The sequence below is a fragment of the Chlorocebus sabaeus genome, chromosome 16 (genome assembly GCF_047675955.1).
Source record: "Chlorocebus sabaeus isolate Y175 chromosome 16, mChlSab1.0.hap1, whole genome shotgun sequence".
NCBI classification, from domain to species: domain Eukaryota; kingdom Metazoa; phylum Chordata; class Mammalia; order Primates; family Cercopithecidae; genus Chlorocebus; species Chlorocebus sabaeus.
In genome coordinates, this window is record NC_132919.1 from 80,442,316 (window position 1) to 80,458,025 (window position 15,710).

Sequence of the window (15,710 nt, forward strand, 5' to 3'; positions counted from 1 at the left end):
GGTGTCAGGCTTGTCCGACGGGTTCTTGGAGAACCTGGGCCCCATCCCTCCCTGACCCATGCAGGCTCCAGGCATCCGGCCGGGCGGGCTGTGAGTCAGGCTGTGCCAGGTGAGCATGTGGGGTGCTGCTGGTGTGAGCCTCCCTGCCCAGGAGCCCTGCGCACCCGGGTATCGGTTGGGGTGTGCCCTTCCAGATCTGCCTCCCTTGGTTTGTCATAAGTGACCACATTTTAATTACCAGCTTTTATGCCCGTCCATTTGGGAACGTGATACAATCTTGATTTCTCTAACTTTCACAGCTCTTCGGTGGGTCCTGTGGCAGTGCATGCTTGGGATCAGAGCACCAGAGTGTAATTTCCGCCTGAAAATGGGGGCAGCAGCCGCTCCTCACTCCTCGGGTGCCTGGCTCTTCTGAGAGTCAGTTCGGGGGTTTGGTGGCTCGCTCACTTTTTCTAATTGTTTCCTAGCTTTTTTCTAAAAACACCTTGGATGAACTGTTCTTCCACCTCATGGTGTGGATGTATACCGTCCCTGTTTTATAAGTATCAAAAGGGGCTTCTCAGGTAACTTTTCCCGTGTTTTGGAGGTAGCGCTGGTTTTGAAAACCTGATTTCCTCAGTGTTGCACGCAGGTAGCTTCAGAGGTGGGATAATTGTTGGAGCAGCGAATGGATTTCCCTGAACAGCTGAGTGTGGTTCAGGGGCACGGACAGTGTGAGTTAAAGTGGGACAGAGTGGTTGTGTGTTATCTACAAAATCCCTCCTAACCAGTAATCACAATATCATTTGCAAGAAGGAAAAGAAAGCCTACGCTGCTGTTGCCATTGTGCATCCAGTGATTTCCTCACCTGAAACTCTTTTGTAAGCAGCTCATGTTGACATCAGCTCCGCCCAGGCAGCCACAGGGCCCTCCCCTGCCTGCGGGCAGCCTCTGACTCTCGGCCTCCACCTGGAGCAAACCTGCTGAGCTGCGCGGCCCAGGGAGGATCCGCCGGGGCCTGCAGATCCGAGATCTCTTCCTCGGGGGCAGGATTGTCCTGGAAAATCAGGAAATGGCAGGCATTGCTCAAAGCTACGTCTTGTTCTCACTGGTATTTCTCAGTGGCACAGCTTCCAGGGGAAGACAACTCTTGTTTTTCAAGAAAAGTTAAGTGGCCGTTACCGACCAGAGTCCTAACCCCGTGAAACCTGGCAAAGCCTCTGCGTCAGCTCAGCTGTGACTCGAAAGCACTTAAAAACTTTCTCGTGTTTTACCACCATGTGGATTAATGTGAGCTTTGGTTCTTGGGGGGCAGGAGAATTCAGCCCTAGGCAGGCCCAGTTTTACGTGAAGGAAGATATGATTTGCAGCTTTCAAAAAACAGGGATGGCTAACAAATTACTAGTCTGATATTTTTTAAATGTTTGACTTTCAAATGACAGAATTATTGTTACTTAAGGTAAAAACGGTGTATTTGGCTTTTTATTGCTATAAAATATTATATAAATAAGAAAACTTGAGCTGGGGTGAGGTCTGTACTTTGCCGTACCTGCCGAAAATGAGGTGCCTGGAGCTTGGGACAGGTCAAGGCGTGCACGTCCCCTTGACAAGGACAGGAAAGAGAATCCCTTTCTGTTTGACACAGACCATTTCTCTGTGTTGGGAAATCCTAGTGAAGTTTCGTATAAACTTCTCCAGCGAAAGCAAACGGGCAAGGACACCTGGGGCACGTTTCAGCGCAGACAGGCCGGCCCGTCTCGCGGCCTTGCGGTGTCTCCAGGTTCCCGGACAGGAGATGAATGTGGTGACGTCATCAGGGTGTTCCTGCAAAGGGAAACTGAGAGGCCCACGTGGGACGTTGGGTGCCCTGTTGGAGCCATCGTTTAGGAAGGAGCTTTTATATTTATATTTAACCAGCATCATTAAACCTGTTTGTATGTATTTCTCGATGAGCCAGTTTTGTTCTGAGAATGAGAAAATTAGAGCCGTTTTAGTAAGTGTCCAAATCAGGACAGTGTTTGACTTGTTGTAGGTCCATATCTAGTTGATTGCTTGAATTAGCTTCAGAGTCTGTGGTTAGTTAAAAGCAGCGTTTTTCAGGCGTTGCTGTATTTGTCCTACGACGTTCTGTGAGGTTCGGTAAAACACACACACAGCAGCAGCTATCATGACGTTGACTTCTCATGGCAGGAGCCGGCTCCGTGGAAGTGGGCCAGGCTGTGGTCGTTCCTCCCGAGCCCGCTTTGCCTGCGGAAGCCCACGTGGCTCCCCAGAAGCCTCCGCACCGCGCCTGTTCCCCCACGCCACGCCTGTTCCTCCGCACCGCGCTTGTTCAGGTGAGCTGCCCGGCAGTGTGGCTGTGGCTTTGCACAGCGTGTGCTCTGTGTCCGAATGGCTGAGCGCTGCCGTGAGAGGAAGCCGGGAGCTCCTGGTGTCTCCTGGTGTCAGCTGGTCTGGCTGCCTTAGAGGAGCTGTTGAGCTGGACTGAACAACAGTGACCTTAGAGCCTTAGACCTGGTTAGGATGGTAGATGATTTAAAGTTTCTTCTCTTCCATTCTTTCCTCGTTAATCAATGTTCCATACTTTAAATATAGTAATTTAAACAAATAGCAAATTTCAAGAATTCAGTGTAAAACGTGACCTTTCAGTATGATTGGCTGGAGCCAGAGTCAATAAAGATGTAAGCCTATGTTCCTCTTCTGGTACATGTTAAAGGAAACCAGAAATTCTTGATCAGTGTTTTTCCCTAGAACACGTGGCTTTATGGGTTTTAAAAAATGAACCTCTTGTTCACGTGTAAATGTGACACAAATCTCTACGCATTCTGAAAAGATTTAGAATAAACTGCCATTTGTTGTTAAAAATAGCAGTTATATAACCTTTTTTTTTTTTTTTCTTGAGACGGAGTCTTCCTCTGTCGCCCCGGCTGGAGTGCAGTGGTGCAGTCTCGGCTCACTGCAACCTCTGCCTCTCGGGTTCAAGCAGTTCTTCTGCCTGCCGAGTAGCTGGGATTACAGGAGCCCACCACCACCCCCGACTGACGTTCTGTGTTTTTAGTAGAGACGGGCTTTCACCGTGTTGGCGAGGCTGTTCTGGAACTCCTGACCTTGTGATCCACCCACCTTGGCCTCCCAAAGTGCTGGGATTACAGGTGTGAGCCACCGCGCCCGGCTACAGTTATAGAACTTTTAGTTATCAAAAGATCACATTCGTATGTCTTGATGAGTTTAATGATTCTGAGATTTCGTTAACAAAAGCCATTGTGATGTGTTGAAATAGGACTGATCTGAAAACGTTTGTGCTGATGTAACGTGAGTTCCCTTTAATTTTAAACCCGCGTTTTCCTCTTATTTAGGCTATAGTTTGTTATAAAGAGTGTAGAGAGGAAAAGGGAGTGCTTTTCTGTGGAGTTTTTCTGAAATTAAACTCAAAAGTTTCAGTTTCAAGTGGTGAAAGCAGTGTTAACAGAAGGCTTCCCAGATACTAATACTGGCTCTTTTAAGATCTTTAGATAATTAGTTGCTTTCAAAAATAACTTTTAATTCTGAACTCATTTTAGACTTCAAGAAGAATTCCCAAACCAGTAGAGTTTTTCTAGACCCTCCACGGCGTTCTCCAACGTGAACGTCGCGCGTTCGGAAGCCAGGAGGTGCTGTGTGGGATAAAGGCCACTAACAGGCTGGTCTGCCCGGGACCCCCGTGGCACCTGGTGGTCCTGTGCCCTTAGCCTCCTTCGCTCTGTGACGGCTTCTCAGTCTTTATCTTTCTTGATGTTGGGGCATTTAAGAAATAGATTTTATTGAGATTAATTCACCTGCCATAAAATTCACCCCTTTTGGGTCCACAGTTCAGTGGTTAGTGTATTCTCAGACTTGAGGAGACCTCACCCCAGACAGAACCCACGTGCGCCAGGTCCTGTCACCCACTCCAAGCCCGGCACTGCCCGCCTGCCTTCTGCCCTTCTGGATTTGACCCTGAGACCTCCAGAGAGGACTGGCCAGGTGTTCTGTAGGATGCCCCTCTCTCCGTCATGTTTTCTCGTGCGTTACTGGAAAGAGCGATGTGAGGTGACCTGCCCTCCTCCATGTGCTGTGCTGGGCCTGCAGCGCCCCACGACGCTGGTCCTGCTTGGTCTGGACCTTGATCCCTGGTCAAGATGGGGCCTGCCAGGTGCCTCCGCTTGAGGGGACTGTGTTTTTTCCTCTGTAACTAGCAATGTTCTTGGGGGGTACTTGAAGGCTGTGCAGCATCCTGCTGTTTCTCCTTCGGTTTTCACGCCAGCCGAGCTCTGTCCAAGGACCTTGTGGTCTGGTAGTTAGTTCCTGTTTCCCCACTCCGACGTTCAGTGATTGCAGCTCGTTCTTAAGGAAGCCTGGTTCCTCTCCAGCTTTGTTTCATCATTCGCTCCTGCCAGTGTGGACTCATGGGTCCTCATCCTGTTTTGGGGGTTATTCTCTAACACTATTGTTATTAATGTTGTTTGAGTTATAATCTAACACTAACTATTGTTATTAATGTTACTGAAATTGCTCCAGCTTTGGCCACTTCAGGTTGGCTTCTGTGTCATTTCAGCAAGATCCTGTTCTTTTTTTTTTTTTTTTTCCTGAGCGTTTTTTCTTTCCTTCTGGCACCACAAGATGCACGTGGCTTATCTTTCTGCCCCTGCCCCAGCCCTGGCGTCCACCACTGCCCAGGAATCTCAGATCCTCTCGGCGGAGAGCGGTATTTGGAATCCAGGACGCTGGGCTTGGCCTCAGCTGCCTCTAGGTTCCCTCCCTCCTCTGTAGCCGAGCGTGTGCCCCTCTTCGCAGTCCGTGTTTGCACAGACACCGGCTCTAGCCCAGCTTCTTTCTGGCCTCCCTTTGCGTGCCGCGTCTGGGCCTCCTGTGCAGCACGCTCTGCTGTCATGCATCTGACGTGATTTCGGAGCTGCCAGCCCACACCTGTGTGAGCAACAGACCCACCCCCCAGGGTGGGACGCTCTGTGCATCCTCCCCACCCCGGGCCTAGCATTGCTGGGGCCATCGCTCGGGTCAGCCCTTCTGGCGCTGCTGGTCCAGGGTGCAGACGTGTCTGCCGGTTCCCTCTGTGCCGTTCCCTCTGTGCCGTTTCCTCTGTGCTGGTTCCCTCTGTGCCGGTCCCCTCTGTGCCGGTCCCCTGTGTGCCGGTCCGGGATGCGGACGCGTCTGCCGGTTCCCTCTGTGCTGGTTCCCTCTGTGCCGGTCCCCTGTGTGCCGGTCCGGGATGCGGACACGTCTGCCGTTCCCTCTGTGCTGGGCTCCCCAGGTCTGTGATTGTTGCTTCTTCGATCTGCATGTGATTGTGTTCTACAACTCTAGTACCAAACAGGACAGTCCGTTTTCCCCCAAAACTCCCCAGTCTGCTCCCCAACCCTGGGCCACCATTGATCTGTTTTTGGTCCTCATAGTTTACCATTTCTGGAGTGTCTTAGAAACCGAAATACACAATAGGCTTTTGATTCTGGCTGCTTTGACTTGCAGAGCACCCTTGGGACTCATCCCCGATCTTTCCTCTTGTTGCGGAGTGGTGTGTTGCTGGACGGACGTGCCGGTCACTGGCCTGCCCGTCTCCTTGGGTGTCTCCAGTCCCTTCTGGAGGCTCAAGGGGGCTCAAGGGAAGACTCTGCTTCCCTGCCTGAATTGCCCACGTTCCTTTGCTCATGGCCCTTCATCCACCTTCACAGCCAGCCATGTCCACGTCTGGCTGCATCCTTCACATACCCTATGCCTGTGACCCTTTCTTCTGCCTCCTGTGTCCGTCCGTCCTTCCCCCTTCCTGTGTGTGTTTCTCTCCCTACCTGTCTACTTATCCGTCTGTCTAGATGGGGTCTTGCTGTGTTGGCCAGGCTGGACTCAAACTCCTGGGCTCGAGGGATCCTCCTTCCTCTGCCTCCCACAGGCAGATAGAGCACAGGTGTGGCCAGGGCCGCTGGTGTGTGCCTGTGTGTGGCACCCGCTGGGCTGCAGGAATGATCCAGGGCCCTCTCCCCATCTTAGGGTCAGCTGATTGCCAACCTTAATTCCCCTTTGCCACGTAAAGGAACGTGTGTGAAGGGGGACGCCCCGTCTTTGGGAGGGGTGTTATTCTGCTGAAGACAAGGGTGTGGACAGATGTGCTGTGACCAGGGTGGTTGGCTTAGGACTTCGCTGCTGTTTACGTGGAGGGACTGAAAGACCCGGGTGTGCTGCAGGATGCCCCAAGGATCTGGCTGGAGGAGGCAGGTAGAGAACAGGAGTAGGCGTCCAGGCCCTCAGGGCAGGTAGCGGGTGGGCTTCTGTGGTCTTGGGAGGTGCTGGGCCCGGAGGCATCTGCAGGAACCGCAGGTCCCCACACAGTGACGCCGTCTGTCTGTCTGCAGGAGCAGGAGGGGCTGGGCGGGGAAGACGCAGGGTCTGTCTGAGCAGTGACCCTTCGGGAGGGACTTTGTTGTTGCCGTCTCCCCAGGGTGCCGAGGGCGGTGGTGTGGCCATCCTCGCGTTGTGAGTGAGCAAGTGGCCGAGGGGTAGACTTTGGATGGCTCGAGGCGGAACTCGGAAGGAAGCCGCGTACTCCCATAGCTCTGGGCTCTGTTTGTGGCTGTGGCCACACAGGGCAGGGCCTCGGGGCAGGGAGGCCAGTGCTTTTGGGAAGAGCCTCCCCCAGCCCTCAGAAGCTTCCCACCCTATTCCCCTTGGGCTCCATCCTTTTTTTTTTGTTTGTTTTCTGGCTCTGGTTTCTGGCTTCTGTTTGCAAGGCTGGCTGGACACTGCGAACGCCTGGGCTTGCTGCTGTGGCCTGGACGCTGGGGTCTGTCTCTGCCCGATGGTGGTCTGCATACCAGAGCTGAGAAGTGACCCTGTGGGAGAAGAAGGCCTTTCCACCCCGAGACCACAGATTGACCCTTCAGTAAACAAGCGTTTCTCTGAAATGTGAAATAAATGCTGTATCCACTGGTGATCCGTGGTTGTTAGTGATTAAACTGAGTAAACGTAGCTCATTCGGCCGCTCACTGCTGGCGAGGGGTGTGGAGTTTCTGCAGCGTCCTGGGGAGGTCCCGGAACGTGGGTCTGGGCTGTGCTGATGCTGGAGCAGCCGGCGGGGAGAGCTGCTAGGCCACTCCGGACAGCCCCGCACCCGCTCTGGATGGAAGCTTCTCGCTCCCAGCCGAAACGGGCCTGCTGCCTGCTGCGGGGGCTGGAGGGACCCTCTGCTTGAGCCGCAGGGTACCCCGTGCCTACAGGCCCTCCTGGCTTTGCCTTTGGTTGGTGGCTGTTTCGGGCTGTGTTGATGCCGTTGTGGGGCCTCCTCTGGGCCTCAGCGCGTCTGAGCTTGACTGGGATGGAAAATGCACCTGATGGTTTGTATTGTGTTGTTTCTGTTTTGCTTAATTTCGTTTGCCGTTCTTATTTCCAAAGAGGCTTCTACGTTTGTGCTATATTTTTAGTTTAACTTCCCACCCTTTCCATCCACGCATTTCTGTTTTTATTGTGGTTCTCGGTGACCACACACTCTTCTCTCTCTCCCCTTCGCTGCCGCTCCCTCCCAGGCAGAGGCATTTCCCCAGAATCGAGGCCCTCTTGGCCATCCAGCTGCTGCCCCACCCAACCTTTGGCCTCCCCCGGGGCTCCTGGTTGGTTGGGCGTCCCTGAAGCCCCCGCGGCAGAACGCTTGGTCACGAGGCCCGAGTTACAAGCCCCAGCGTCTCTGAGGAAGTGCAGAGTCCGGCCGCAGGGAGGACTTTCTCAACCGGCCCTGGGGCCAGCTGTCCTCCTGCTTGTTTGCTGTGGGCTCACCTCTGTGGCTGCTCACTCAGACACACTCCCACCCATTTCTCCTGCCTCCTTCCGTCTCTGCCCAGCACCCCGCTGTCAAGCTCCGCCCCCCCACCCCGATGCTAGACACGCTGGAGGAGACCATGGCCCCAGAACCTGAGTCAGGAGTGCGAGGCTCTGTGGCATCTTCTGGGCCATCTCCAGGGCCTGGAGCAGGCACCTGTGCCCCGCGCTGGAGGTTGGGGGACAAGTGCTCTCTCTGATAAACGCCCCTGAGTTTCAGCTCTGTGGCTGTAGTTTGTAGGTCTCCTGGCTCAGCATCCCCAAGCCCACACCCTCGGGACTCATGGGGCCGAGGAGGGAGGAGCGCAGAGAACATGAGGCTACATGAGCCCCTTGCTTGAGAGGTATGCTGTGAACCCGGAGACAAGGCCAGTGAGTCTGGGTCTGGGGCGACAGTGTGAGATGCAGAACAGGCGGGATGTCGCGTACATTGCGGCTGGTGGGGCCGGCACCTCACACGTGCCCTGGGAGTCAGGGTGTGGTGCTGACAGTGTCCGCGTTGCCAGGCTGGAGCGCGGCTTACTCTCTGCAATGGAACCCACACGCTTTTCCTCAGCTGGATGTATCTTTCACATTTAGCTTGTTTAACAGCAGAGCTGGTGAGAGGGCGCACAGCTGGCATCACCACTGTCCCCTGTGCGTGTCCCCGGCATCCTTCATGTTGACGTGGGCCCCGCCCCATGGCTCAGGTCTGTCAACTTCCCTAGAATGAGGCAGAGCACTTGGCCCCTAGGAGACCTGGAAACCAGGAACCTGGGAGGCGCTGGCGGCTGTGGAGGCCGCTTATCTCCACGTGTCTGAAATTCTGTTTTCCACCTTTTCCCTTTAGGCTGGTAGGAGGCACAATCTCTCACGCCTTCTTTAGAACGGGTGATTGTCCTCTGCCCACCCCAAACGCCCTGTGTTCTGTGCGGCGTCCGATGAGAGCGTTCTGGGTTATACACAGTAACTAAGCTGGACGATCTCACGAGAGGACATAATGAGGCCCAAGGAGTCTGACGGGGGCCAGGAGAAGCCTTGTCTGAGTGTGGCTCGCGTGGGGGCAGTGCCTTGGCCTCTGTGTGTGGTGCGGTGGTTTTCCTGACACTCTCTGGAAGGGGCCTCTGCCAGACACCCTGCCTGCAGGGCCTCAGGCCCCTCTGGGCACGGTGGGTGCTCATGCGTTTCTGCAGTTAGGCTGTGTGCGCAGCGTGGTCTGTAGGACCTGGACAGCCCCTGCCCTGGGGCATTTCTGTCGGCCACCTTGGTTTGCCCCCCCCACCCCCCCGCTAAACGCTGCCAGTTCTCGTCCTCCAGGGCACCCCATTTCTGTCTTTTCACTCACTGGACCTCCCCTCCTCCCACTCCACATCAGCACAGCAGGCCAGATGCGTTCTGCCCCCAGGCCATGTCCTCACGGCCCTTTGATCCTGCGCCCTTGGTGTGCGCTGTCTCGGGGCTCTCCTTAGAGCCAGGGTCAGCCACCCCCAGCTCCCGCATGGCGTCTGGCGTCTCGGTCACATGTGTCTGTCCGCAGCGCTGGTGCCTCCAGCTGCGCGTTGCTTGCGGGGCGTGTCTGAACCTCAGGTGGGCGTGAGTCGTGAGAGAAAGGCTTTCTCATCGACACTGTGTGGTCCATACTCTTTTACAGATTTCTTTTTAACTAATCCTTTCTCTTTTTCACAGCGCACTGGTGATCGCCGCGGTGTTTGACCGAGATATAAACTGCAGAAGAGCAGCCTCTGTAAGTTCTCTCTTTTTGATATTTCCTTTCATGAAGGTAGGGGGTGGGCCTGGTCTCTGCGGTGCCCCTCTGTGCGCTGCCACCTGGCCAGCTCACCCGCCAACAGCAGGAGCCGCGAGGGAGCTGCCGAGGGTGCCAGCTGCAGGCAGCCCACTGGTTCTTACTGTCTCTGGGTGTCGGGGAGGGCCGTGGTCTTCAGCGTGTGAAGGGCGGTCAGGGTTAAGTCCCCACACCCCAGACATCCCCAGAGCTGCGGCCATCACTGCTGGGGGTTGCTGGGCGAAGCAGGCGAGTGGGACGGTGCCCGATGGCAGGTCTCAGTGCAGGCAGCTGCGTGCTGAAGACGCGAAAGAGAGTGGGTTCTGTGAGGGTGGCCAGAATGTGGCGGCGGGATGGTCACTCACCAGGTGACTTTGAGCCTCGGGAGGGGCTGTTGCGAGCAGTGGTCAGCTCTACTTCCCCCGGCCACACTCGCCCGGGCCTTGCTGGATGTGGGGCTGCAGGACTGGGTGCGTCTTGATCACAGATGGCTGGTTTCCTCCAGAGGGAGCTCTGTGGTGTTTGGGGTGAATTCTCGGTGTGAGGAGCGGTAGCAAGTGCTGCCACGCTGACCAGACTACTTCATTTGGCTCGGAGCTGGGCTGGAGTGAGGCCTGAGTCTCTTGGGACCACAGAGAGCGGGCAGCTGAGATGGTGGACCAGTGTCAAGATGAGAGTCTTGATTTCAGATACAGATAAGACGCTGAACACGTTTTAAGAGGGTAAGAACGGAGAGGCAGCACTTTGAGAAAGAGGGAGGGGTGAGGTTGGCTTTTGGTGATGGGGTGGGCCCATCCTCCTGGGCTCGAGCTGCTGGAACTCTGTGTCCAGGCTCAGCGTCGTTGGCTTAGTGGGAACCTGTTGAGGGAGCTGTTCATGCTTCCGTTCCTGTCAGACTCAGGGGCCAGTGGGCCAGGTGGAAGGGGTGCTGGGACCGGTGAGATTTCCTGTCAGCCCTGCAGTGTGTGGACTGTGCAGGTGCAGAGTTGGTTTCTCTCTCACGTGCAGGAGCTCGGATGATGCCTTGAAGTCTTTCTAGTCATCTTGTGTGGCTTGTGGTGGCCTCTGCCTGCCGTCTGTGTCCTGAAGTAGTGAGAAGTCTTTCTCTGCCGCAGGTCCTTTAAAACTGGAGAGAATTCAGCAGGAGCTCAGAGGCTCTTCTCTATTTTGTCTTCAGTGTCAGTAGAAAACCTCATAATTTTTTCGGGAAGTCGTCACATTTTTGCCCTGATATTTACCCACAGGCAGTAATTGTAAGACTTTGAAATATAATAAAATTTTATGTTAAATCTGTACTTAAAAATAAGCTTTTAGATTTTCTTTACTGCAACCTAAGACATTTCATGGGAAGCAGTAATAAAATTAAAGTACTTAGGCTTCTGTGAACCCTGAATATGAGGTGAAATAATATAAATCATTTTTTCACATTAAAATCCCTTTAACCTGGCAATAAATCTTTTCTGGTAAATGCCACCGGAGTGCACTTGCTTACCCAGTAGCTTGCAAAATTAAAACAGCCAAAGGTAAAAGATTCCCTGTTTGAAGCCTATTAGGAAATGTGAGGATTGAGGGCCTCAGCATTGGGAATCATTTTTTCCAACTGTGGAGCTGCTGCTTTCAGATAAAGATGTCTCGGTCTTCCTGGCTCCGCTGGGTTCCTGTTCCTCGCTGCCTCATTGGGTGAGGTCACCCCTGGGGGCCCTGAGGCCTCTTCAGCACCGGCCAGGAGGCAACAGTGAAAGGCATTGAAGTCCCGTCCCTCCTTGGGGCTGGACACGGTCCCTTGCCCCTGAACTCTAGACGCCCTGCATCGCCTTGGTGCTCCCGTGTCGAGATTGGCCACGGCAGCAAAGGCTGCGGTCGTGCATTCCACGGTTCGTGACCCTCCCAGTGACGCGGTGAGGAAGGTGCTGCAGCTGGTTCTCAGCACTGGCAGGAGCGCAGCGACTCAGGCAGTCAGCGTGTGAGTGAGTCTGTGAAAGCAGTTCCAGCTGTGTTCGCTGCTGAACGCTGGTTTTTCTGCGCTTTGGAAGGAGTCTAGCAGGCCCCCAGAGGTGCTGACGTTGCAGAAAGACGTGTCCCCTGCCGGAAGGAAGGGGCAGTAGAGACGGGGTGGTCGTGGCTTCTTGTTCATCACGAGGAAGCAGGGTGGGGATGGGGCCCCTGTTCACTGACAGTTAAAGTAAAGGCACTTAAAGACCCCATTTAACTGAAAAGATTTTAAATCTTTTCATCCAGCATTTCATTGGATATTTAGTGTCTGACCTCTATTTGTGACTTTTTATTTTGGGATAATTGAGATTTATATGCAGTGCGTCCTTTCCTTCCCTCCCTTCTTCCCTCCTTCCCTTCTTCCTTCCTTCCCTTCTTCCCTCCCTCCATCCTTCCCTCCCTCCCTCCCTCCTTCCTTTCCTTCTTCCCTTCTTCCTTCCCTCCTTCCTTCCTTTCTTCCCTCCCTCCCTCCCTTTTTCCCTCCCTTCCTTCCCAGTGCAGTGGTGCGATCTTGGCTCATTGCAACCTCCGCCTCCCCAGTTCAAGCAATTCTCCTGCCTCAGCCTCCCGAGTTGCTGGGATTACAGGCGTGCACCACCACGCCTGGCTACTTTTTGTATTTTTAGTAGAGACAGGGTTTCACCATGTTGGCCAGGATGGTCTCGGACTCCTGACCTCAACTGATCTGCCCATCTCAGCCTCCCAAAGTGCTGGGATTACAGACGTGAGCCATTGCGCCTGGCAGAGATTTACATGCAGTTTTAAAGACTAATGCAGGGAGAGCCCATGCGTGTTTCACCATTGCCTCCATGATAAAATCTGGCAAAAGCACAGTGGAACATCGCAGCCTAGACATGAACATTGAGCCAACCCACCAGCCTTATTCCTGCTTCCTTGGTTTTACCCGTACCCGTGTGTGTGTACGTGTGTGTGTACGTGTGTGTGCACGTGTGTGCGAGGGCACGTGTGTGTGTACCCGTGTGTGCACCCGTGTGTGCGTACGTGTGTGCGAGGGCACGTGTGTGTACGTGTGTGCGCATGTGTGTGTACCCGTGTGTGTACGTGTGTGCGAGGGCACGTGTGTGCGCGTGTACATGTATGTGCGCATGTGTGTGTGCGTGTGTGCGAGGGCACGTGTGTGCACGTGTGCGTGTACGTGTGTGTGTGTGTGCGTGTGTGCACCATGCACGCTCATGCGTTTAGTTCTGTGTGATTGTATCCCATACAAATTCGTGTATCCACTACCACGGTCAGGATACAGAGCAGCCCCGTCTCCCCGAGAGGCCCTGTGCTCCTGCTTTGCCCACAGCCCCTGCCGTTTCCGTCTCCTGACCCTTGGCAGCCACTGGTCGGCTCCCCATTGCCTATTCTGTCATCTCGGGAATGCCGTGTAAATGAACTCTGTGGCCTCCAACGCTGTAGCTTTCTTCTCTCGGCACAGCTCTCCGGAGACCCACCCAGAGCTTCTGTTGCTGAGGGGTGCTGTGGTTTGTGTGACCGTTTATGTGTTAGGGCATCAGGATGGTTTCTGGTCTTTAAGCTGCTGTAAACATTCGTGCTCAGGTTTTCGTGTGAGTGTGGCTTCCGTTTCTCTAGGATAAATGCCAAGAGTAGTTTCTGGGTTGTGGTAGTTGGACATTTAAACTGCTTTCTAGAGCAGCTGCTCCATTCACGTTCGCACCACCACCTGTCAGCAGCCCTGCTTTTCTCTGTCCTCGCCTGCGTCTGATGTGGCCACCGTTTTCTGTGTCGGCCTTTCTGACCGGTGTGCGGTGATGTGTTGTTGTGGGCTTTACCTGCGCTTCTGTCATGCCTGGTGGTGCGGAGTATCTTTCACGGGCTTACTTGCCGTCTGTACCTCCTCTTTGGTGAAATGTCTGCTCAGGTCTTTACTGATTTTCTAAGTGGATTGTTTTTTGTTGTTGAGTTTTGAGCACTCTTTACATATGTGGGATTCTGGTCCTGTGTTGGATTTGTGTTTGGCTCTCTGCCAGTCTGTGGCTCATCTTTCCATCCTCTTTAATAGGGCAGAGTTTTTAATTTTTTAATTCTGCTGGGGTCTTGATCAGTTTTTTGTTTTTGTGGATCATGTTTTTAGTGCTTTTTAAGACATGAAGACTTTCTTAAGGTCTGAGAACTCCGCCTCACTGGGTCCCGGGATGCTGTCCCATGTGCCCTGCTCTGCTGGCTGGTCTGCGTGTCTGTTCCGCCAGTGCGCACGTGTGATGGGCTGTGCTGTGACGCTGCTGCGTGTCGTCAGCCTTTGCACTGGGTAGGGCGATGCCTCCCAGCGTCTGCTTTTTCAGGATTGTTTTCCCTGTTTTAGGGCTTGTGCTTTTCCACATAAGTCTTGAATTTTTAAAACGTCTTTTAGATACCACTGGAATAGTACATGTGTTCCTAAATAGTGTGCGTTAAATTAACATCAAAGTATATCTTTGTTGCGTTGCCTTTTGGCGGGTTTTGTTTCTTACTTTCCTATTGAATTTATCTCAAGTGTTACAAAATGGCAAACGGTAGCAGTCAGGCCTCTTCCCTCCTGGTGTAAGAGCTGCACAGGAGCCTGCCGCGAAGCACCTGTTTCCGCCCATCTCCAGCCCAGCCCAGGGGTCTGCCTTGGAGCCACCTGCATGTCTGGTTTCTGTGTGACTGGCCAGAGGTGGCAGGTGCATCTGTTCCTTTTCCCTGGGGTTTGGGGGCACAGACCCTGGGTGGCTGTGTTTCGGTTCCTTACCTGGTGCCCGTCTGTGTGTGCACCTGCCAGCAGCCCTCACTCGGCCTTGCTCTCGGAAGCCCCCAGGCGAGTGTTGGCAGGAATCCTGCCGGGCAGGAGGTCGCTTCTCCAGCGCGTGCTCCCTGAAGCCGCCAACTCCCTGACCTCACCCCGTGCTGGTGGCGTGTGTGGTGTGGCCGTGTGTGCACTTTGCTGGGTCTTCCTGGGATGCTGAAGTCTCCTGTGTCTCCAGCCCCGAGAACTCTGAGCCCAGGTGCTTTTGGGAAGGACGGGGCACCAGCTGGTGACACATGGGAAGGGAAGTGTGTTTGTCACCTTGCCCAGGTAACCTGCTCTACCTGGTTGGTGCGCCTCAGGAGGGCAGGGTGTGTGGGGAGGACATGAGAGGCCTCCTGGAAGCACTTCATCCTGTTGACGTTCACATTTCAACCTTTTCAGCAGCCCCTGCTCTGGGCCTGTGCCCGGCCTGGGACTCGGCCTGTTGACACCGTGCCATGGGTGTGGGCAGAGCGCCCTCCCTGGAGGCAGCGCGCGGTGCCAGTGGGTGACCATGAGCTGCCTCACAGAGCTCCTGAGGAAGAGTGTTGGGGCCTGGGCTGTGATTTAACCTGCCTGCCTGTCTCTCCGTGTTGACAGCTGGGGCCTCCGCGTGGTGCTGCTGGGAGGCTCAGTGGTAACGGCCAGTTTTCAGGATGTGTCTGAGTTTATAAACTTGAATTCTTAAATTGTGGTTTTAAAGAGCACCAGGACGTAAAAACAGAGTGACACACCTTGAGGCTCTGTTCAGCCAACAACAGGGCTTTTATTTAAAAAATAAAGCCGTGGGTCATTGACGTTGTGCTGTTTGTTCTGAACTTGCCTCTGGTGTTGGCGGAAGCTGACCTCGCTTACCTGCTGTGTTTGTTCTTTGCTCCGCAGGCCGCCTTCCAGGAGAATGTGGGGAGACAGGTATGGCTGCTTTTAAACACCTTTATTCCAAAAGCTTCCTGCAGGTTTACAGGTAGGAATCTGGAGAGCCATAACCCCGGTGTCTTTTCGCACTGCGAGGTGTGGTGTGGCTACATCAGCGGCAGGGTCACCGGGAACCTGCATGTACAGCAGTTTGCACACACAGGCCGGAAAGCTGTGCTTTACGCGTTGCCAAGGGCCACATAATGTGACTCTGCAGGGTGGGGTGGGTCCCTGGGACCAGGCTGGCCTTGCAGGGACGCAGACCTGACCCCGCCTCATCCCACACAGAGCAGGAGCTGACTCTGTTGACGTCAGCGCGTGCCTCATCCAGACCGTAGGCGGGCCCAGAAGCCAGCTCCCAGGAGCTGTGGACCCCATGACCCCTCGTCATGCTGGGGCTGCTTTTGCTGTGCCCTCTGACCCTGACATCTGGTCCCTGGTCAGCTTCACCTGTGA

General features: G+C 54.3%; 1 protein-coding gene across 2 annotated transcripts in view; it reads left to right on the plus strand.

Moving 5' to 3' along the window:
• TBCD (tubulin folding cofactor D) overlaps positions 1-15,710 on the plus strand; it is a 183,903-nt gene that overhangs the window by 116,789 nt on the left and 51,404 nt on the right. For both annotated transcript variants that reach the window (XM_008013393.3, XM_073005522.1), the window contains exons 15-16: positions 9,481-9,538; positions 15,222-15,251. In XM_008013393.3, coding sequence (XP_008011584.3) covers positions 9,481-9,538; positions 15,222-15,251 — 88 coding nt within the window. The remainder of the gene's footprint in view (positions 1-9,480; positions 9,539-15,221; positions 15,252-15,710) is intronic.